This window comes from Gavia stellata, chromosome 4 (genome assembly GCF_030936135.1).
Source record: "Gavia stellata isolate bGavSte3 chromosome 4, bGavSte3.hap2, whole genome shotgun sequence".
Classification (NCBI taxonomy): Eukaryota; Metazoa; Chordata; class Aves; order Gaviiformes; family Gaviidae; genus Gavia; species Gavia stellata.
In genome coordinates, this window is record NC_082597.1 from 25,611,513 (window position 1) to 25,636,276 (window position 24,764).

The following is a 24,764-nucleotide window of genomic DNA, read 5'->3' on the forward strand; positions in this document are numbered from 1 at the left end:
TAAGAAAAAACATTGAGGGCTAGTTTTTCACTTTTAATTGCTTTTAAAAGACAAACTTTACTTGTGGATTTTTCTGTCATAGAGCTCTCTTTGTGCATATGTGCCTTCTGTTCTTGTTGTGTTTTGTTTTCCACCTGCATGAAGGAGTTGGACATGTACGGTCTCCAGTAGCCTGAGAGACTACCAGCATTCATAGACTGGTGGATTTAGTTGTGTTTTCTAATTTGGCATCCTTCTAGGCCTGTTCTCCTGTGTATCACCTTTCTTGTCACAAGAGGTAAGCCAGGCTTGACTGAGAATCAGCAGAGAGAAGCTGAGAATTACCCATCTCCCCTGCTCTGTCTTGTGCCTCCTCTGAGGACTGAAATCATCAGTGTTGGGATTTTGGCTGCACGTCTTTCCTTCAAGCTCTTTTGTTTTCTGAGACTTGTCTTTGGCATTCAATGAGTGCAGGAAAACAGCAGTAGAATGGGCATCGTAGCATAAAAAAATAAGGAAGTTGGTTTTGGCTTTGTTAAAGCAGATCCTTTTAAGCTTCTTCTATTTTTTTACCTTTCCCTGTGTTTCTTCCCCTAAAATATTCTTTTGGAGTCTTCATGAAGTAATTAATGCTGTTTTGACATTTTCTTGAGTTCCAGATCCCAGGGAGTTAAGCTGCCTCAACACTCGAAAATTAATTTATCCAGTACTTAACTTGCACTTATATTAACATTACCAGTGCATTTGACTCACCATGTTTAAATATTACCAGCTGAGGATAAAGTGCTTCTAGTTTGATATTAAGTAATAAAACCAAATCTTTTCTCCCAAAGGCCATAGTATTAATTTTTTTCTTTTTTGTGTGTGTTTTTGTTATTTTGTTTTTAAGGAGAGATTCTGTATCTTCAGGTAGATAAATACAAAACAAATAATTTTTACAGCCACATTTCCAGACTGATGATTAAGTTTATTAATGTGTCTGATTGCTAGCTTATATGTGCATTTGAATGAATGCTTGTAAGCATGCTGAGTAAGTTAATGACCCTTAGCATGAATTTGTCACCTGATCTGCTTAAGACATGGTAGTATTCTGTATTCCCTCTTTATCGATTCAAAGTAAAGCACTTTTGCTTAGAACAGTCACTTCCATCCCAAGGATCAATTTGATTATTTAGGTTTGTTCTTCTGTAGGGTTTTTCATCCTGTGAGGCATCTTCAGCAGCCAGTGTGAAGCCAGTAGAAGCAGCTGAAGAAGCCACAGGCAAAGAGTGAGCCTACATTTCCGTATCCCTCTCACTCACTGATACTGAATGTCTTGTTCTGAAGCGTAGCAGCTAGGATTTTTTTATCCTCTAGGAAGGTGTTTTTGTGGCCATCCTAAAAATGAGAGAACTCTCAGGTCACCTTTCCAGCTGTATCCTCTGCTGAGGCTGTCCTAGTCTCTAGGCTGTTGTCCTTCCAGGTTGTCAACCTCAGACACACTCTCACCCTAAAAAAGGGTTGAATCTCAACAGAAGAGCTGTAATGCAGGGAGATGCTCCTTGGCCTGTCATTTATTCCTGTGTTTTATATTACAAGACTCAAAGATAGTTGAGATTCAGATTCAGTCTGGTGTCAGTGCTGAGGCTGTCTGCTTTGTGATTAGATGGTCATAATTTCAAACTTCAGACATGTTTTTAAGAAAGTGCCTGTTTCTCTCTCTGTAGGTCTTCTATAGGTAGGTAGGTTATCCTCATTTTAGTTCTCTGCTACAGGCATAAAAATTCTCAGGCCAACAGAAATAACCGTTTTTTGGTCAGTAACATGAGTGGAGAGAAGAAAAAGTAATTGCAACCCTTAGTCTAAAAGCTTACAGCCTACTGGGAAGGGGAAGAGTAAGAGGAAAGTAAAAATAGGATTAATCTGTACTTTGTGTCCTCTGTGGGAATCTGTTTCTTGAGATAAAAGATAAATAAATTGACTTCCAGGCATTTTAGCTATAAACAGGGAAAATCTGAAATAAAGTTGAGGCTAGTTACTTAGTAGAAATGTTGACTTCTAGCTACTGCTGAAAGGAGCAGTTGCGTGGTAAGCACTCTGAAGTTACGACCGAAGAAATATCCGTTTGCAGATGAAGTAAGGCAATAGTCAATCCCTCTGTCACCTCTGAATAAACTGTTTTCCTAACTGGTCATGCAGCACCAAGCTTTTCTAATGTGGGAACACTATGACTGCCCATAAATGAGGGAATATAATACCAAGCCATGCCTAAGAGAGCCTCCAAAGGTACACACAATTTCTGCAGTAGCTTTGTTTTATTCCTAGGAGCACTGTTAAATCATGCTCCAATCAATCTGGCACAGCCTTCTCCCCATACTGCGTCTTTCCTCAGGAGGCTGGAGACAGCAGGATCTTGCCTGAAACACCTAGCCCTCCTTAGGGAAACTTGTCTGACCAGTACGATACTGGAGCAACTATTATGTTTTACAGATGGACAGCAGACTATCTGTAACTGGTGTTTTCCCACTTGTTTAATGTTAGTTTCCTCCCATTCCCATGTTTCCAGGAGGGTGGAAGCTGCAAGCTTATAACTTCTAGCAGCAGGAGAATGGCTCCCTGTCTCTCTGCAATTATTCATCTAGAAAACTGGTTCAGGACCCTGGCAGCAGAGAAGAGAGTCCTGTTGTGGGAATAATGCATGTTGGACACCTCAGGTCATGGGATTGGGACCAAAGCACAAAGAGGAAGCAACAAGTGTTAGTTTTCGGTGACTCCACCCTGTCCAGGACAAAAGCACCCCTCAGCTGGCCATACCTTTTTACTTGCTTCTAGCCTGGATCTGTGATGTTGCAGAGAGATTGCTGAGGCCCATCTAGCTTTCCAGCTACTGCCCCTTGCTGCTTTTCTGTGTGAGCACCAGTGACGTGACCTTGAGCAGACCAAAGGTGACTGTAAGACTCAGAGCAAAGGTGGCCCAGGGTGACACATCCAACCTGCATAACTGATGTCATCAGTGAGGCTTTGACCTTTGGTTGTGGCACCTCGTTTTGAGAAGTGATAGAAGTGTAAGAAGTGATAGAATGAACCTGAGAAGAAAGCACGCACATGTTTGTGGACAGGATTGCTAACCTAACATAGAGGATTTTTAACTAGGTTTGTTAGAATATAGGGAGCTAATCTCAGGGTTAAATGAGAAAGCAAGGCATGTGGAGAAGATGCGTATGGTAGAAGGCTACAAGGGAGACACTAACGTTCCTTCTCAGAAAGGACAGTGTTCATAAATGTGTCTACAGTAATGCCTACACTATAGTGTCTACACTATTTGGGCAACAAACAAAAAGTCCAGTCACAGGGTCAATATCAGAAGGGAAAGTAGTATTGGTAATGGTGTGGTGAGGGTCAGTTACTGACCACCTGAACAAGAGGATGAGGCTATCTACAATTAGAAGTCTCCCAATGCCAGGCCTTGATCCTCATGGTGGATTTCAGACACCTGCTACCAGATTGCTGGGAGAGTAACATGGCATTGTGCAAGCAATTGAGGAAGTTTCTAGACTGTGATGATGATAATTTCTGAACAGAAATGCAAAAGGAGCAATTGGGTTTAGTGCTCTATTTGACGTGCTGCTTACAAACAGGGAAGAGTTGGGGGTGAATGTGACCGCAGGTAGCAGCTGGGCTGCAGACATCACCAGTTGACAGTTTAGGAATTGGAGGAAGGCTGAGAAGGTAAGCTGTGAACTTAATTCCTATTTAAAGAATTTCTATGCAGAGACCCTTGAGAAGCTGCCATGTGGGGAAAAGGAGAGCACAGGAGTTGGCTGATTTCTTAAGAAGAGAACATATTAAGAGCCAGGAACAAACCATCGTGTTCTACAGAAAGTTTGAGAATTACAGGCATTACCTTAGTCTCTGGAAAGACTGTGGAGCACAACCTCTTGCAAACCATTTTCACATGCATAAAGTAATCATTGTTAGTTTACATGGATAGCAAGAGCAAATCATACCTGACCAACCTGACTGCTTTCTTTCATGAAATGACTGACTATGTGAATAAGGAGAGCAGTGGATGGTAATGTACCTTGACTTCAGCAGGGCTTTTGACATCATCATCCACCCCATTCACATTTGTAAGTGGAGGAAGTATGGTCTGGACAAGTTGTCTATTAGAGAGGGCTTGAAAACTGGCTAGCTCGCTATACTGAAAGGGTGGTAGGCAGCGGTTTAAAAGCTCAGTTTGTAGCTGGGAACACAGTAGTCCAGAGTTTAGTATTCTTCAGTGTTTTTATTGTCAGTTTAAAAGATGAGACAAAATCTATCCTCAGCAAATTTGTGGACAGTACCAAACTGAAAGGGAGGGTGGTGCATCTGGCATGCTGAATGATTAAGAGTGATCTCAAGCATTAAGCTAACAGAAACCTCATGAAGTTCATCAAGGAGAAGCATAAAGTTTTGCACCTCGGGCAGGGTAATTGGGCATGATTATGGGCTAAGAACCAACTGGTTGAGTTGCAGACCTGCTGAAAAACATGGCATGGGGGGTTGGGGGTGTGCAGGATGGATGCCAGGTTGAGTAAGAGCCAACAATGTCCTTGAATTGCAAATGAAATAATGCTGGGCTATATTAGAAGAAGCGTAGGTAGGAGGCTGAAGGGGTTGTTGTTCCTCTCTGCCTGGCAGTGGTGAGGGAGATAGACTTGTGTAGCCTGGCAAAGCGGAGTCCAATGGGTGGTCTAATAGCAGCCTACCACAAGCAACTTGGAGGGAAGTTTCAAAGACAAAGATGACGGAGGTATTACTGTGTAATAGCAGATGATATAACAAGAGTTAACTGTCACAAGCTGTGACTTGGGAGATTCAGAATGATCATTAGAGGTAAACTTCAGTATGAAGGTAGTGGAGCAAAGGAACAGGTCAGCCAGAGAAGCTGTGGAATCTCCATCTTGGATGTTTTTAGAACTTGGCTTGACATAGCCACAGCTGACTCCTCTGCTGTTACCAAGTAGGAGGCTGGACTTAATAACCTCAGAATTGCCTATCTAACCAATGTTTCTATAGTGCCGTGTCTTGCACTTAGAACAAAAATGAAGAGAATGTTGATAGGACGTGCTGACAACAGTACACAGTTCTTGATGCAAACACCAAAATATTACTGTTTATATGTTTTGCTAGGTATCAAAGCCTTGTTATAGTCAGTGGAGATCCATCCAAGCAATGGACCCTGGAAAGTACCATCAAGCAGACCCTTCCTTGCTGGTCAGCTGAACTCTGTATGAGGCTTCTTAAATACTCAACTAGTGTTTAACTAGACTTGGCTGCTTAGAGAGAATATGGAGTCTTTGTTACTAGAGGTGTTTTCTAGTAATTTGGAGAAATATCTTTCTAGACTGGGCTAAATAGAGTTCATCCTTCTTTTGGGATAACTGATACACGGGATACTCTCTGACTTACTTTCTAAGATATGTGTTACCAGAGAAGTTGTTTGTAAACATGCGAATTTTCTGATTACAAGGTCTTCTTCCGAAGAGTGACAGTTGATTGTAATGTAAACCAGATGTTGGCTCTTTTCTTGTATCACAAAAATAAAAAGTTCCCCATGCTAAGGTCTTACTAGCTACATGCTCTTAAGCAATATTTTTTCATTTTCCTTATTAAGGTCTCTTTACTGATCATTAAGTAAACAGAATATAGACTGAAGATCTATAATACGTTTTCTTTTGGACCTCACTCCAAACATGAGCTCTTTCTTACTCTCAACTTGCAGCCAAGAATCCTGTTGTACTCGTTATTAGTCCTGAGCATGAAGAATAGTAAGAAAATGAAAACAATTTGATTAATACAGTCCACAGAACTCCTTACTTTTGGGAATGAATGGAATAGAGAGTTGGTGAAGATCTGGCTGTGGTCACCTTAGCAATTTTTCAACCTACCTGCTGATCTGAAAGAAATTTGATGTAAGAAAACTTAGAAAGGTTTCTTGGAGTACTGTGTAAACAGATTGCTTTATCAAAGTAGCAGGTCACAGTTCTCCATCAAGGAGAACAGGTGGTCATATCATATTGTGTATCTAGAGTACACACATGGAAAGAGAGCTTTCTACATACCCTGACCATGGGAGGATTTTCAAACAGAACCTTCATAGATATGGAAGTCAGTTTTTCAGAGTGTAACACAAATCTGTAGATGAAGCTTGCCTTCTTATACATTAACCTCTAGATTACATCTATTTTTTTAGCCCTTACTCAACTATTTGGGATTTTTATTTTTATGGATAAGTATGTACACATCACTAATACCACTGACTACTAGAAAAAGGTAGCAATACAGAATATTCTCCAGCTGATGCTATTGAATTGAACAGAAAGGGAGAAAATGGGATTCCCTTTCTGTCATCTTCTATCTTCTCTCCATCATATTTACAAACAGCTTCAGTAGTATATCTTTCTATCCAGTGAGTTTCTTAAATACTTTTTCTTGAAGAAATTATTAGCTGTTTGTAAAAAATATTATTATTAAAATGCTCAGATATTGTATACATTTAAACACAAATGCAGACTTTCAACTAAATAGCAACATCTTGCCTATTTGAAAGAAGAACTGTTTATATGCGACTGAGTGTTTTGGTCTAGGGTGGGTTTTTTTTTCATGGTGCATTTTGAAAGCAACATCATATATAGTTTTTTGAAAATCTGTCATAAATCAGTGCTTCAGTTGTGAGTTGTCAGCCTGAATTTTAAGTTTTCTATCTAGTTAAGTCAGCCACTTATAATTATTTTGGGAAAAATATTGGCATGACATTCAAGGCAGTTTTGCTTACTTAATGCAATGCTCATTAACATTTATTGCCCTAATTGCATATATTCCCTTTGGTTTCAACACTCCAAAGAAAATCTAATCAGTGATTAATAAGGCAAGAAAACATTCTGCATGATATTTTTGGAGAGTGAGGAGGGTAAACAAAAGGAGAGGGGATTTCCTTCTGAAGCAAGGATAATTTTAGGATAACATAAAACACTGTGAGCCCATTTAGTATTATACGACATAAATATGCATATACCAACAAGGTTTGCATGCTAATCTTGGGGTTGTCTTGGATATGGTAAACTCTTTGCAGGTGGTGGGAGAGGAGGAGGGCGGAAGGGTTTTTCTAAGGAGGATCAGGACATGAGTCATAGCTCTTTTAAGGCCCATCACTTCCTAGTTAGGGTGGGTGTGGGAGGGTATTCCCTAGCCAGAACCTGAAAGCAACTTGTATTGAAGGAGGCAGCCAACATCTATTTCAGCAGGATCCGGGGGAAAGTGAGAGGGAGAATAAGAACTCCCATTTCTTTGATCATCTTACTCACCAGTGCAGTTCGGACCTCCACAATATTTGTGGTAGGCGTGTAGGTAACTGCTTAAGTGCTTTTAATAACTCTCTGGAGGCTTGTCTGTCTCTGTATTGATTACCTACGGACCCTAGGTTTCTGACTTTAAAGATACTTTATTTGGATGCTACAATAGGCTCTATGCATAGCTCTTAAGCTTTTTTCACTGCCTAGCTGTAGGAAGAACACCCATACAAATAACAAGGCAAAGACTTGAGTGGAAAATAAATAAAAGTTAAACTCTTCTGTGTGTGGGTATTTATAATTTTGTGGTTGCAAAGCTGGGGTGGAAAGCATTTTGCATAGTTAGCAACAACTGAAGAGTTTGACTTTTACATTGTGGAAGACACAGTGCTGTGATGAGTGTGTAGAGTCTGTCTTGACAGCATCTCTGAACTCAAATATCTGGATGTGAAAAACAAGATACAGTTGGGTAAAACAGGTTTACAGGATGACATATTACAGATCTTAATTTTTCCATACCTGTTAATAAAAGAACAATGCTTTGCATCCACGTCCTTGATTTATCTTCTTAATATTTAGAGCGATTAGATCTGTAAGTAGTAAGAACCTGCCATTATTCTCCTTCCTTCTCTTTCAGCACAACATGCTTTCCTCAGGTTTTCGTGCTGTCCAACAGAGGTGGTCGAATATTGTAATCTCAACCAGCAAGAAAGGCAGCCTGGGTTTTGGCTATTGACCTGGGCAATTGTCACAAATGCCAAGAGAATGAGAGGCAGAAATTTGCATTGCTTGTAGTGACACTTTTGAGCTGTGCTACCATTTTTTTCTCTTCTGTAGTCCGATACTGAGCCACAAATGTGGATTCTAATGTGATTCTAAGCATCCTAATGTGGCTTCTGGAGTTCAGTGTTAATACTTGTTGATTTAAAAACAGTGCTGTTCTTAAACAGCCAATGGGCTGACTTGTCATCAGCCCATGACACTTTCTTTCTGTATGGCCAGTTCTGTAGTAAATATCCAAGGCCTGATGGTAGTGTTTTTATGGTGCAGTCTTGATAATTTAGAAGGAGGTTTGGAGAGGAGGTTTCTTTTGTTTTCCTTTTGATTGGTTCCTAGAGAGTTTAAGCGTGGTTTCTATCTGATTCAATCTATTTAGGAGAAGTGTTGCATCTTTATTCAACATCTTCATGAATATCCTGTAGAAAGCAGTGTAAGGGAAATCTCTGAGTTTACAGATGATGCTAAACTGGTTTGGGTACTCTAATGTTGCTCTAGTTGCAGGGACCTCCAGAAGGACCTCACAAAACTGCATGGGCAAAAGTGTGACAGGTAAGCTCTAATGTAGCTAACCATAAGGTAATAAATCAGGGGAGAAATAAACTACCGGATGCCCATAGGATGCTGAACTGAGCATGGGCAGTTACAGCTCAAGGAAGACACTTTGGGTTCCCTGTGGTGAAATCATTAGTTCTGTGTGCAACAGTAGCATCGTTTTCCTGTTGTTTATAACTTTGTTACGCCCATACATTGAGTATTGTTTACAGCTTTGGTCTCCCCATCTCAGGGATATAGGGGAGGGCAGTGAGGACTAGAGGGTGGCATTGAAAATCATGGAACAGCTGCCTTTTGAGGAAAGATTGAAAAGGCTTTGCAATTCTGGGACTCCGCTTTATAGAATAGAGCCTTTGCTACAAAAATAATTTGAAGTGAATGTTCGAGGAAACTAAGCAAGATTGAAGAGCCTGTTGTTGCAGAAAAGGGCATCAATGTAGTGAAAGTGTTCTTGGTAAATACTCTAATCGGTGTACCTATACATCTGTGTTTATACAATTCATAAAATTGATATGTCTTTACTTGATTCTCTTCACTGCAGAGAAAGTCAGAAGACCACCAGAGTTAGGCATTTATGGACAAGCTTGTGACAGTGTGTCAACACTGATATGAAGTGAAAAACCGTTTATATAGTTGGAGTTTTCTTTTTTAATTTTATTTTTAATGGGGTTTTCCCATTCTAAGACTATGCAAAGAGTCTCTAATACTTACAGAGAAATGCTATCATGAAAATACACTCCAAGAAATACTAGCTAAAGACAAATCATTAACTGTCTAAATACTTGGTGTCTGATTTTTCTCTCCTTGATGCCTAAACAGACTGCTGTGCATAAATATTTAAAATATTTGTATCTAGGTCAGAGTATCTTTTTCACTAAAACCTCACATTGCATAATTAACAGCTTCTGTGAACTAAACAAAGCTTCAACTTCTATCTTTGCATTAAATTAGAGGAAAAAGTAGTAGCAGACTCAGTATTGTGACAGAGTGATTTCCTCTGTAAATATGAGGGCTTAGCAGACTTTCTTCAAATGTTATCATCCAAATGGCAAAAAGGTGATTTGTGTGCATTATTGAATTTTATTTATTTATTTAAAAACCACATGTCAAGATTTGTCCAAGAGAGAAACAGATCTCTTAACTCTTGGAATTTAATTTAGCAGAACGTCAATTTTTAATTTCAGTTCAGTGATATAAAATAAAATGGAAAAAATGTTTCATTTGGGCAGTTGCAGAGCAATGATATGATAGTGTGTTTTGGAAAAGACCATGCATATAAATTAGTGAAAATCCTGGCTGGGAAGCTCTACTGTCTTCTCAGTGCATGTAGATAAAGACAGTGCTGTGTCTGTTCGAATCCAAATTGCACAATAAAGAAAGGGGTTTCTGTTTGTTTAAGACATTTGAGTTACTTTTCCAAGTGTCCTGTTCAGAAAATATCAGTTCAAGTCAGTAGATGCAATAAAATACTGAAGACTACATTTTAATTTGGGCTAGGACAAATTTTGAACCATTAATTTATTTTTTTATTTTCTTCAGTAAAGATAATATTAAATAGAAGATACACGTTGCATTTGAAGAACCCTTTGCAGCTCTTTTTAAACATTGGATTATTCTTTGCCATGTGGGACATACCATTTTGGCTAAGGTTGCCTGGCGAGTTTAATCAAGTTAGCTGTTAAAAAAAGGCATTTAACTTGTTACAGTTTCTCTGAAAGGCTAATAGCAGTCAAATATGAAAGTTGATTGTTGGGGGAGCAGTCACTGAATAAAGTTGCATTGTACGTCTGCACATTGCAGTGTAAAAGAAACTGTTTCTTGCTAGAGATTTTCTCATTAATACATTATGTGTATTTAATTGTTTAAATGTCTTACCACATACAGCGTTGGCTAAGTACAGTGAAAGTTTGACCTGGGTACATGTGCTTTATATTAAGTTTTGAGTGGAGTGGATTTCCTACGAATTTTTAACTCTTCCCTTTACATATATTGTGATCGGCTTGAACACTGTATGTGCTTCCTTTCCTGTTTATTTTCAAGTCTCATTGAAGGTTTTCCTGGGGTTTTTGGTGTTGGTAGTCCCTGAATAAACTGAGATCTAATTGCAAGAGACAACTTTTCAGCTGCTGCTGAAACTGTCAAAACTGCACTTCATGTTTTCAAAGCTTGAATGTAAGGAAATGCCATATCAGAGTCTCAGCTTTGATTATTTAGGGAACTGCCAAGTGTCCATCCAATGTCTGATTAAAAAAAAAGGTCCAAGATTTTAAAATTGTGTAGTTTTCAATTTTGTTTTTGAGAACTTTGAAATTTTTTTATTTCATTGAATTAATGTAATCTTCACTTTAGATTTTGGTTTGGTTTTAATATTTTTATGATAACTATTTTTTACAAATCAATATATAATCAGTATAGTTAATGAGTACAAGCAATTAGTATAAATTATATCTTCTGCCACCTTAATCAGTCATACATATACAAATCAACATTGAAATGACATAAGCAGGTCCAGAACTTTATAAAAATATTTCAGAAACCAAAGCCTCTCACCATCTGAGATTGTGCATGAATTTGTTGAGCTTCTGGGGTGGTATAGGGCTTGTAAGAAACTTTTGAGTGAGGTGTTATATCTCATGGAGTTGTTGAAGGTACTCAGGCACAGCTTTTGAAAACATTGACTTGATGGGATTTTATTTTTTTATCCAACTGAAGCCGCTGTAGAGTATTTGACTGTTGACTCGCCTTGCTCTTTATCTGTATTATTACTTGTTGTTAACAATATTGGCTACAGAGAAAGTGATATGCTAATTGCTTGCTCTGTTCATCTATACTCCCCCATCCTAATTTCAGTATTTATATTATTGTAAAACTGCTGCTTCCCCAAAAAAAAAAAATTAAGAAAAAAAATAATAGCAGTCAGTAAGAATTTGTATTAAAACAAATTAATTCAAACTGATGTTTGAGCTTTTTGCTGGCACTGTGTTGCAGGAAAACTGAGTCATCAGCTTGGCCAGTTGTCTGAAAGGCAATCTTCTTGTGCTCTATTAAAGCAAAATCGATAAGAAAAGGCTGTGAGGCCTGATGGTGCATTGTGAAAAGTTGTTAGAACATCTCATAGGGACTTTGGACCTGCAAGCTTTTACAAGTCTACTTGCTGGAGACAGATTGAAAGTAGAAATGCTTTCAGTGGTTGCTGAGTTAATTAGCTGGAAATATGTACACTGGTATTCCACAAGAGAAGTAATTTCAAAAATATGTGCTTCCCCCTCCCCCTTTATTTTAACCATTAACAGATTTGCTCTCTCTGACATCCTTCCTCTTACGTTTCACTTCGATTCTGTGTTGCACATATTCTAAAACACAGCTCTGAGTTTCTTTGCCAGATCTAGCAACTTTTTGTTGTTTGTGTGTGTTGACTGGGAAAGGCAGCAATTTGGGAAGAGGAAGACTTAGAAACTGAGTTTTTTAGGTTTTTCTGTTGCAGAGTTCTGTGGGAGATCTGCAGGATTTCACCAGCACACAGGCAGAGTCAGCCAGCAGCATAGCCATTTGCGTGATATATGATAAGGATTTTGCAGGGTGCAGAGAACATGAGTTTTAAAATACTATTTGCTTAATCTGTTTCATGGATCTGAATTAATCCACTATATAATCTATACACAAGGAAAAGATTTTAAAATTGAACCTAAACAGCATAGCGTTCTCTGAAATAGAGGAGGGACTATGTTTTCTTTCCTTTTACAGCTGTGTCTTTTTTCCTGTGAAACAGGAGGCAGAAGGTTTATGAAGAGGTCCAGCAGAAGCTGTTCAGAAAGCTTCACACGTTCTGCCCTTTAATCAAATCTGTTTTTTTCCCTCCTATAGGAAGTGAAAGCAATTTACTTCTGTCATGATTTTGTTCTTCAGAAGTTAAGTCCTGCTGAATTCATGTCCAAAATTGTCTGCTGTCATAGACTGGAGTTGGGCACTCTGTTTTCGGCCTGACTTGGAAGTTGTTGATCCTTCTACTTTTACATATGTAGCCACTAATCTCGATTCACAAGCTTGGGAAACTTCGGGAATCTCCACAGACTGTTTGTGTTTCTGTTCAGTGCACGGCAGCTCTTTAACGCTGCAGACACCTTCAGTCTCTTCCCAGTCTGTTCCTTTACAGCAACTCTGCCTCTGTAAAGATAAGAATGGGAATAAATCCTGTGGGTCTTAGAGTCGGCAGGTCTGTCTGAAGCAAAACTCCTTTTTTTTTGAGTCAGAGATAAGAGTAGCAAGGACAACAGTCTGAAAAACGCTGGTATTTGCATCTGCTACACTTACCGCCTGCTTGCTGCTTACTTGATTGACACCCAAAATTGAGGCCTAGGACTTCTCTGGCCTCTGCTTTCTCTTCCAGCCTTGCTGCTGGATGCCATTAGTTACTTCCAGAAATCCATATTTTACAGCACTGTATTATCACAACACGTTAAATCCAAGCCCTTTATTCCATTTGGTGTATGTTGACAGTTTTTGCCTTGGCTGTCAGACAGTAGTCAGGGGTGGACCCTGCAGGCTACCTCATGTGGGCATCCACAAATAACCTGTCAGCTCAGCAGGGCCCAGACTTGGTGACGTGTGGCAAAAAGTGGCTATGAAGAAAAAATTACCTTTACTGTCACACAGAGTGAAAAGATGTAGGATTTTGTGTTGCGGAAAAAAGAGCAAGTCCTAAGATATGTGCACTGTCAATTTAGTCATTAAACGTAGAGAAATTTGTATCGTTATGGGCAGGTAAATGTAATTTCACATTGATGTTCCTGTGAATTAGAAAGCTGCAGAGAAGCTAACCAAACATTAATATAATAGTCACTTGGAGGAACTATCAGTTAGTTTGAGCACTTGTGAACGCAAAGAACAATAACTTGCAACAGGTCAGTATTCATCCATACTCAAACTGGTCTTGTTTCTTGGGCATATCTGACTTACTTTGTATGTAGAAGAATGCAAATGAGTGCCATGGGCTTTAGTGCAATACCTCTTGGCAGCATTAGTACCTTTTTTTATCTTAAGTTGTTCTTGCACATTAACCCAATTTTTTGCCAGTGTACCATTTTTCTTTTGCACCAAAATACACAGATACGTTACAGCCTTTTCAGTAATTTTTTTTTAAGTTATTATTTAAATAGGAATCACAAAGTATGCATTCTTTTCCAACCTGTTGAAATATGGAAACATTAATTCATTCAGATGTATTTCCGTTCTGTGCTGCTTAGGCTCACACATTAAACAACAGTTTGTCAAGCGAGATATCATGCTGTTGATCCGAATAGTGATTTTTAACTCTGATAAACTTACAGTCTGTCATAAATGAGCAAATAATCTGAAGAGCGTAGAGTCTGTGCATATTCAAGATAGAGAGCAGCACAACCTGAAGATGAGTCTGAATGCTGAATCCGATTTAGCCTCTGGTGGTGGCTGTTTGTAGCCTGGCTGCTGCAAAGTTGATTTTTTCAAAGGTTTGTAACTTGGCCAGAGTTGAGCTGATTTTCACAGATGGGGCCCTGCTACATTTCAGATCCTTACTTCAAAGCAAGATGGTGCTAGAGCTCTTTGACAAGATGGTCACCATTTTTCTTATTATGGATAAAGCAGTGTATTGTCTTCACTTGGCCTCTTCAGAAGCAATGGAGTGTTTTGGTTGAAATTGTTAAAGCAGAAACTTGGAGCAGAAAACTTCAGTCTCTCTTTTAGAAGTCAACACTTACATGTGCAATGGAAAACATCCTCTAATAAGAATTGTTGGGCAACTTGCATATTGAAGACATTCCCACTCCATCTTTACTAATAAAGAAGTTTGTAATAAAAATGATTGCCCTTTTCAGAGTGAGAAAACATAAAGGCATCTTCAAGCATTAATGAATAAAAACATTTTCAAATGAATAGCTTTATGTCTAACAGTGGCAGGTTTATTTTAGAAAGCTGTTTTTATATAACACCACTGGGGAAAAAAAAGATGATGAGCTACCACTTTTTTTTTAAATAAAAAGTAGCTTCTTATTCACGCAAGCATAGTCATTCATAACTACTGATTTTTCTGAAGAAGCTTTTAAAATCCAAATAATCATCTTTACAAAAAGAAAGGGCACAAGTGACACAGATGTCTTATTCATACTCTTGCTCAGTTGGGAATTTTCCACCTGAATTAACTAGCCCTCAAAAGGGGAGTCAGTCTTTTTACATAGGTGTTACAAGTTTCAGGGGCCAGATATATGGCATTTAGGGGAAACATTGGTTTGTTTGGTCAGGACTTCTAATGTATTCTACACCAAAAACAGGTCTCTGGTGTCTGTAGAGTCTTCTGTGGTGAGGTTCCCTGCTGCTAAAATACTGACTAATTAGTTATGTGTGGTTTAAGCGACATGAGGAGAATCTGTATTGTTGGTGTAGTCAATAAATAGCTATGCTGTTCAATTACTACCATTGTAGAAAGCGGAAATGTTTTTATTAAATAGAATTTATATGTACCCTCTTTTAAAATAATCTTTAAAGCTATAGCCTCTTTTAAAAGATGTGCCTTCGTATTTAAGGGTGGGAAGCATTATGTGATGCCATGTAAATGCCAGTTATTCTTAAAAAAAAAAAAAAAAAAAAAAAAAAAAAAATCCAAACCACCTTTACTTGAACTTTAAGTAGTTACCAGTAAGTGATTTTTTTTTTTGTTTAACCGGATTTCTGTTGCAATACTGAGAATCTGAGTTGCTATTCTGCAATGTTACATTTATATTAATTTCTGGGCAAAGTTTCATATGCTTTTCTAGTTTTTATTTACAGTTTGAAAATTACTACAATGGTTGTGATACCTGTGTATTCCACAGATGTCTTTGGTACAGGTTTGATCCATGAATAAGGAATTAAGGAAAAGGGTATACTTAATGTTAACCCTTGTCACCACATGGTGGGTTGTATCAAGTGTCTTCCCTATGTAAAAATGTGGACACAACTCACAAATTCTAAATGCCACCTGCATTTTCAGAATCTACTCAGTCTTACTGTTGTTGTCACTTCATATAAAGTATGATTGATTACACATTCGTAATCGCTGACTGCTTTGCTTGCAAAGTTGTATTTCATGCATTTTGTTGAATTTAGGATAAAACCAAGTAGAGTGACCTTGCATGGAACGTGATATCAAAGTTACTGTTTTTCTCATTGTCACTTCATTTTGCATACTGCAAAAATATTAATATCAATCCCTTTACTTCTTATTAGAATGACCTACCAGTCATTCTTAGCTTGGCTCTTTTCTGTAAGTAGAGCAGTGTTCCTCAGTGCTTTACCTCTTCAGTTTCTTTCTATACCTTACAAAACATTATTACATACGTACATTAACAAAACCATTAAAATGTATAAGTATTTCAGGAATAAGACTGAAGTGTAAAAATAAATAAATAGGGAAATCAGCTCGTTTTTAAGCACTCAAGTAAAAGCAGATAATGGGAAGCAATGCATAGTTAAGGAAAAAATACTAAGATTTACAAAACCAGGTTGTACCTTCATTAACTTAAATGATCATTTCATGTGTTTTTAAAATGGAAAAATAACTAAATATCGGTATTTAAACAAAACCTTTTGCCTCTTCAAATAAGTTAATAATAAAGGCAGTCATTTAAGTTGTGCCTTGACACAGGAAAAAGTTTTAGCTTTATTCTGTTCTCCCACACCCTCCTTTTTGCAGAAATCAAAATTCAGTCATCAAAATTACCTTCAAGGAGATATTTTTCAAGCAATTGCCTGTCATGGGATATATTTTTAAAAAAATGTTGACCTTGTCTTAGCCCAAAAAGAAAAACAAAATTGTTTTCATATTAGACTGACTTTCATACTGGTTAAACAAAAATAATTGCAAAAATTATATGGTTATAATACAAAGGAAAATAGAAGTTAGAAATATTCTTGGTGACAAGTTCAATAAGCAGTCTCTTACTCTGTTAAGAAATGGAAAAATACACATTTGGGAATTTATTTGAAATACTGTAACTGAAAACCTAAAAATATTTGCTTTTGCTGAGAACGTTCTTGCTATTTATGCGCATAGTCAAACTAGGAGCAGATTTACAGACACACTTAGGGGGTGGACCCTTCCAGTCTGGAACATGATTCATCTTCTCTCTAGTTTAAAGTTGAGCCTCTTTTGGGGACGCCATCAGGATTTGTTCTCTTGCTTTCTGGTATTCTGGATCAGTTCCTGCAAGGATCTTGTGAGACGCCAGACGGCACAGGTGACAGATTGCATGTTCTGTCATCGTTTCTATACTTGCAGTGGAAAACTTTTCATCTTGTTGCTAAATGTGGTCAGATTTGCATTATACGTAATGCTGTAATTGACCTGTAAGCACTAGATGGTCTATTTTTAATTATTCGTTATTTTAAATTGGATTTTGAAAGAAAAAATGCCTAATTTTCAGGAGCGCCTGGGTTCAGTAAGATCTACTGGATTTAGCTGAGGAGCATTTTAAAGGAGATGGTGTTATGTATTTGGCCTGATGTACTGAATAGTGGTCTTACTTAAAAAGCTTAGTTTAATGCAATCAATCATTTACCAAACTAATTGTGTGTTTTTTAGCTGAAGATCTCATTTAATTAGAGAACCAATTTTTGCCAGTTTACATGCCTAATCAATTTAAGGGTTTTTTAGTGAAGAGCAATTCAGGTATCCTTAAACCCTAGCCACATACTAAATGCACTAGGGTCGTATCAGCATGTTGCATTGTGTCTGTGGTTAGCCTTAGGGACAGAGAGAGCCCTCCATTGCGACTCTGTCTCTGTCCTTGTTTGGCATTTATTCAGGTAAGAAGTTCTGCCTGAACTTTTCCAGATGCATCACGCTTCTTCCTCTTAACCAGCCGTTCAGGTCAGTAAGTGAAGCCCCACTTCACCTACACTCCCAACCCCTGCCCTTAACAAGTAAACAGGTTGGGGAGTCACTTTTCTGTTGAGACCCAGCTGTTATGGTGAGATGAAGAGATATGCCCTTCCCTTTTACTTCCCTGATTGAAGCCAGACGTTTAGTCATGACTGTTTCCTAGGTATGAAAATATTGGAGGCTCAAAAATTGGATATGCCTTGATGCGAGCAGTTGGCCAATATTTGGGGAAAAGAGCTGTGTGAGTGAAACAATACCATACTTAGATGGTATATGTTCCTATACAGGAACTCATGGCACCAAAGAGCAGATTTCCTTGCAAATGTTTTCTAAGCCAGTCTGTCAGTCCAGTTTTCTGCTTCATGGATAAATGTTTTCAGCTGCTGTTTTCATAAGGAAATAATGCTGCTTCTGTTTAGCCTGAGTATTAAAAATTCAAGGGAATGCTGGCTACCCTTCAAAGACCATGATTGCCATGGGTAACTGGTGGCCATTACATTTCTTTCATCTCGGTAAGACTCAAAGCCATGTATTTGCTTAGTGTTTCACTGATATAAAGATGAAAAGGATGCAATTCATTTCTGTTTTGTTTTTAACTACATTACTTGCTATGAAGTTAAAATACAGTGCGTATTTCTCACCGTTATTTTTGTTCTCTACCCAAGTTGGATAATGGCGACGAGCAAGCAGCCCAGATCAGACGTGAACTAGATGGACGACTACAATTGGCAGAACAAATGGCAAGGGTAAGTGGTTGCTTACATGTACCAAAAACATATCTTCATATAAGATTGAGAGGGACGATACATAGCATGTGTTTCCAGTGTCTGATTCTAAAATAAAGCAGAGAATCATCTGAAAACAGTCTGGCAGATGCATTTCTTTCTGCTCTGGAGTATCTGTGTCCAGAGGGGTAGGGAGAAAGCAAAACTTGGTTTTGGAAAGTCACATGCTGTGTGACCTTACCTTTCCTTCATCAGCAAGTCCAGTGGTGAAACAAAGGTTATATTATTTGCACATTTGGGATTATGTATTTTGGAACTAAAATAAGTTATCTTTTACATACAGAAGTGCATTATGCTGTGCTTAGGGTATAACCATAAAATTTACGTCTTACTACAGGTTATATGTGATATGCTTTTTAAGTATCTATAATGTAGTTTACATTTCTAGATTAAGTCTAAGTTTGTAATGGTTATATTAGTATTGCAAGTAACAAAGCTATGAGTGAATCTTGTAGGTCAAATTAGTGGTGATTGAGTAAGTTATAAATGCTTTTTGTAAATTTTAGAATGCTAAGCCTATTTTTCTCTCCTATAGCTTGTATTTTATTTCAGTGGACAGGATTATGCCCTTCTATATTAAATATCACAGGTGGGATTGGTATTGTCCCTGGCCATGTCTTATTAAATTTTGAGGAAAGACTCCTTCTTCACAGAAAGGCAATCTCAAGTCTCTTCACTCTTCTGTGAAGCCTGGCTTAGTAATCAAAGTTGTCCAATAATCCCATGTTTGCTCTGTTGTCTTCTTGCCTTTAGCTCGAAGAGTTACTAAATATTGGAAGCATGTATGTTATACTCTGTGTGTGCGGGAAAAAGTATAGTATATTAATATGATATTAAATGTAAAGCAGTTAAGATTTGCTTGTTCCTTTAAAAGGAAAAAATTATCATTTGGGTCTATGAAGTTCATAAATAACAACCTGGAGGTGTAATCTTGCTAAAAAGCAAAACGCTGTCAATAAAGGTTTTAAATTCATTTTAAAGTAAGTGAAAATGATGAGCACTATTTAAACTGTGTAAATCTTGTTCATTCCATCTCTAATGTATATGCATATGCTGCACATCTGTAGATTTTTTTAAAGAAAAATTTATTTATGCTTTTTTTACTAGAACCATTACTTGAAAATTCTTATGGTTGCCACAGTGTCTACTGCACAGTTTTGCACAGAATAAGGCGCTCCATGTCTTACATGGTACATCCAAGTTAGAAATCAGTTTTCATACATCTCTTTTAAACTACTTAAAATGCAGAATTTTTGGGGGCAGACTTTGAGAGCTAGTCCTAATTCTAGCAGCTGTGAGAATTATTAAGATCATTTAAGCCTAAGCAATCAAATGTTTCAAAATATGAACTTTATTCTCAGAGCTCAAAAAACCAAGGTAAAAAGCTTTTTGATACTGGATTATGTATTCTAGCATCTTTGTTGGTAAAGAAAAAGGGTTTCAGTGATCACCTGCCTGTAAGAGAATTATTAAACTTCAGTCTCAAAAGATCAGCACAGCTCAAGAGAAATCTCTGCGTATAGCTTTTTTGTTGTTGAGGTCTCATTCCTGGTTCCTATAACAACTTACTTGCTGATTTTACAAGTTGTTAATTACAAAGGAGAAGTTTATTTTAGTGGAAAAGATAATTTAGCCTATTTAATGGAGGCAAGAACCTTAGAAATATGTTCATCTATGACAGAATAAAATCAATGGGGAATTTATGCATCTGTTTGCCCATCTGTTTCTTCATACAACTAAACATAAAGTAGTTGAAAACAAAGAATGTATGACCTAATGGGATTTTCTACCTATTGTAACTGGTTTATCTTTTCTAAGATAAACTTTTATGTGATGCTGTGAAGAGACTACCCAGTGTCTTTTCTCCTTGAGAAATGCATCCTGAAAATCCATTTTAGCACTTTCAGAATCAAGACCTAAAGGCTAGTGTGTACATCAGCCTGATCAGTGTCTCGCGTCTGTCCCCAGGGTCTTTGTTGCAGGATATATTCCAGTATGTTGCAATCAGAGTTTCCAAAATTCCAGTGTTGTGCAGGGGGATGTGTTCTTCAGACAATCCAGGCTTTTCCAATCAACTTAATTTCATTCCTGTGCATATGCACTAAAATAGGGAAAAACTCCACTTGTTGTGTCTCTATATTATTTTAAATATTACATGCTATAGCAATTTGTAAAAATTCACTGTCTTAAAAAAGCAAATAAAAGGTGAGGGAGGGTGGGAGGGGTGAAGTTCGTAGACCTCAGAGTCTTTATGGAGAACCCTTACCCTTGTTTTGTGAGGGAGAGAAGTGGCTACAAGCATTCAGGTTTTACAGGAATAAAGACCTCCATATATTCTGATAGTGTTGTCTTAAATCTTGGAAGATTATAGTCATAAAACATATACAGCAAAAGGCATTGTAAAAAGTTTCCTCGATTATTAATTACATTGGGGTGGAAAAAACATCTTAACAAGAGGAAAGATCTTCTAACAACATAAAAACAGTCTGTCTTCTCTGTATTCCGTGTTGGCATATTGTTATTTGAAAGATCCTCACAGGATAAGGTACAGTTTGAAAACACTCTAAAGTGGTTTTTTTTCGGCTAGAGCACCCTAAATCTTACCCTGTGTTTTTGCTTTCTAACTATAAATAACTTTTTTTCTTTTTTCTTTTTCAATCTGTAATATACTGGCTCTGTAATGCTGTAATGAGCCAGACCACTGGACTTGCTGCAGGTGTTTCAGCTCACAGTCAACGTGCTTGGTTTTCATTACTGAAACAAAATCAGCTGTAAAGGTTTTAATAGGTTTTAATATAAAACATTTTATGGTACTCCTTATAACAGCTAATGATAAAAATTGTCTGGTTTAGGACCAAGTTGCCTACCTTTGCAGACAATACGTGGGGAGCAGTGTTTGTTTCTCATTTATATATAAAACATGTATTTACATTTTTGTTTAATCTTGAGTGACATATTCTCCCCAGCTGCCCTATATTCAATATCAGGGGAAAAAGTGTACATAAAGCTGGCTCTGTACATGCTCATATATGCATCATATATGTTTATATGTTCCCTCTTTGTTATAAACACAATATTTAAACACTATTATCTAACTCCTACAGAGCAAAAAAATTATTTTTAAGTTCTCTCTAACACTTATGCTTAAAATAATCCTATGTGTAATAATTCAGCATTGCTTTCAAAATGAATGACCTATTATTAAAAATAGAAATAAACAATGATAGGAATTTCATGTCATGGTTGTAGTTTAAGAGCTTTATTTTAGAAGCATGAATGTGATTGACTTATTTTTGGTAGCATGAGAAATGGATGAAATAACAAAATTATTAGTGGACACTTCATTTTATTAATTTATAAAATATTTGAAGGTAACATCAAAGTTATATTGTCAATTGGTGCACTTAAAACACATGTATTAGAAATATCTAATGTGTATATATTCAACACGGATTTATGGTTAAATTATTTGGGGCGGGGCAAGAGGTTCCATTTTTACAAATGCCCCTTACTTTATTTTTTTGATGTGTTCATAGAGATATTTTGTCTATTATATTTGAGGAATATGTTGGAATTCTCAATTCAAATTACATTTCTTCTTGTCAAAATTAACTGTATTTATGGGACAGGATTAGCCTTCCCATTACTGTTTTGAAGATATAAAAATAGTTAGACACTGGAATTAAGACTTTTGTTATTAAATATCTCTTAAAGGAGAGCAAATCAGTAAATTAACAGGACATATAATGTGGGGTGATTTTTTTTTCCTCCCTAACTTTTAAAATATATCTTCCAAGGAAAGAAAATTCCCAAAATTCGTAACAAGAGAAATGGAGAACATGTACATAGAAGAGTTGCGGTCTTCAGTGAATTTGCTGATGGCAAATTTGGAAAGTCTTCCAGTGTCTAAAGGTGGGCCAGAATTTAAACTTCAGAAGTTAAAGCGATCACAGAATTCTGCGTTCTTGGACATAGGAGATGAAAATGAGGTTCAGCTGTCGAAGTCTGATGTGGTCCTCTCCTTCACATTAGAGGTAATCACATATTTCACAGAAAATTTGTTGACAGTTTAAATTACTAGAATATCTATGTCTTGATACTTTTTTGTTATTAGTCCTTCCTTGGTAGTTTTAAAATTTTATGTTAAAGAAGTAAATTTAATAATGATAATTAGGAGTTAGAATACAGCTGTATGATGCGTTTTCCTCTTGCATTTGGGCCCACACAGCAATGTAGGCAGTTGAATCTCCCACACAAATGTAACTTTAAATTAATTCCAGTACATTAAATACCTAAGGATACTATTGAACATAATAATGAAACACTACTGTTATCAGCAACCCATTCATGGAATTTTACAAACAAGGTGTGTTTTGTCACTGAAAGCATTTAGAGAATAAAAAAAAAAAATTTTTTTTTATTGGTGGTCATAGCAGATTTTTATAAATTTCTGCATTTTCCTCAAGAAGCTATCTCATGTTTACTGAGATTATGCAGGAAGTCTGGTCTATAGGGATGCAGTCCTAATCCATATGGAGCTCAACTGACTTCAGGAGGAAACCACAAGTACAGTTAGTTACTTAAACATACCTGATGACTGCATCATAGCTCAGGTCCAATTCTGCAAATGTGCATTTCAGGAGATTCTGATCTTTCTTTCAATAATAATAGAATAAAAAAATTTCCAGAGTGTATATTGTTTATTTGTTGGTCAGAAGGTGCAACACTTGTGTTATGCGCTTGAAGTGGCTTTAGTTTGTTTAAGACAACAGATAATGTTACAGAATAAATATTTCAATTGTTAAATGGTTTAAAAAAAAAAATTGTTTATCTTTTAAACATTTTTTTTTTCTTATGTGAAGTGAGCATCTGCTCTTTTTACATAGTGTTGAAAATTCAGGTCAATTTTTCTTTCCCATGTCATCAATTTACACATAGAATTAAAAAAAAAGTCAAAAATGGACAGATGGAAAAGTTAAATCCTTTGTATAACAGAGAAATTACTTATCCCACTGTATGCAATTTTAATATTACTAGCTAATAATGTAAAAGTCCAACATCAGCTTTCAGAGAGTGGTAAGATCCATCATTCTACATACCAAAAAGTATTAGTTCATCAAGCATGTAAAACTGGAGTGCAGGCCTTAGTACTGAAGTATATGAAATGTCAAAGTAGTTTTATAACTCCTGTGCTGAATGCTGTGCATCTTCATCACGTGTGCTGTGTTTGTCTCAGGTGGAATGCCAAGCCTGGAATGGTCCATATACAGCAATAACAAAGAGTAGTTCTGAAGAACCTAAAAAGTTCCTGAAAAATTTTGTTGATAATATTTTCTGTCTTCAAGAAAGTTTGCTTGGTGAGGGATGTAAGAAGAAGAAAAGCTTTCTCTGTGCCTCTAGAGAGAAATATTAAGTATGTGCTAAAAATGATGTGATATTTGGGGGAAAAGCACAGTAAAAGATTGAAACAATAATGAAATGAAAAATGACTGTAGATATAATGTCCAGTAAATTTGGAACAGTTTTGCTTTGTTTACAGCCCTTTCTCTCTCACAGCAGAAATGTAGACTATTAGGTCTAGTGAAATTACTTAGCTTTTTTTTTTTTTTCATTGCTGATAGAGAAAACACACAAATATTCTGCAAGGATAGTAACCTACAGCTCATCCTGGGCAAGGCAAAGAATTAAAGTGCTACTCTACAGGTAGCAGTTTTTAGTAGGTCAAATTGTCATTTTGAACATGGTGTTAATCACATAAGTTGAGTTTCTTGCCAGACGTGCTTATCTTACTCTTGAGAAGCTAAATCTCAGAGGATATAAGGGCAAAAGGAAGCAGCTGAACTGATATACATTTAGACTGAAACATGGAAGGTTTGCTCTTTTTTGATACACATAGGTGAATAAGAAAAGCTGATTGCATTTCCTTGGAGACAGAATACTTTATTTCTGGAAAATGTGAGGTCATATGTGCACAATTTCACATTTCTTGAATAACACAAACATATCCATTTCATGTCTTTTGGGGTGTGACTTAACTAAATTATAGGGTAACCAGCAAAATCCCCACTGAGGGCTGCTGCACAAGAACAGGAATGAACAGGAAATCTAGAACATGTCTAAACATTCGGACAAGAAAAAAAAACTTGGTGAAAATTTCTTGGCCACTGTATGTCGTTATTAAGACAGAACAGCAAAAGATGTAACATTTATAATGTTCTGGTGGGAATGGACCTTGCTCTCAAAGATAAGAGAAACCTTGCGCATCACTACAAGCAACAGTGATTATTTTTGCAAGTTGGGTATTTCCTCAAATAGCCTATTTGCATAAATTTGTAAAATAAATAAATAAAATATCAAAGTAGTAGAAGACTTAATCACTTCTGTTCTTCAGCTGTTGGACAGTTTAAGAAATAGACAAGCAATATTTAGGGAGCTGTTTATCAGCTAATGAGCTAGCAAATCAGG

General features: G+C 37.0%; 1 protein-coding gene across 15 annotated transcripts in view; it reads left to right on the plus strand.

The window, feature by feature from the left end:
• CADPS2 (calcium dependent secretion activator 2) overlaps positions 1 to 24,764 on the plus strand; it is a 318,208-nt gene that overhangs the window by 112,852 nt on the left and 180,592 nt on the right. For all 15 annotated transcript variants that reach the window (XM_059817284.1, XM_059817282.1, XM_059817293.1 and 12 more), the window contains 2 exons: positions 18,180 to 18,260; positions 22,097 to 22,333. In XM_059817284.1, coding sequence (XP_059673267.1) covers positions 18,180 to 18,260; positions 22,097 to 22,333 — 318 coding nt within the window. The remainder of the gene's footprint in view (positions 1 to 18,179; positions 18,261 to 22,096; positions 22,334 to 24,764) is intronic.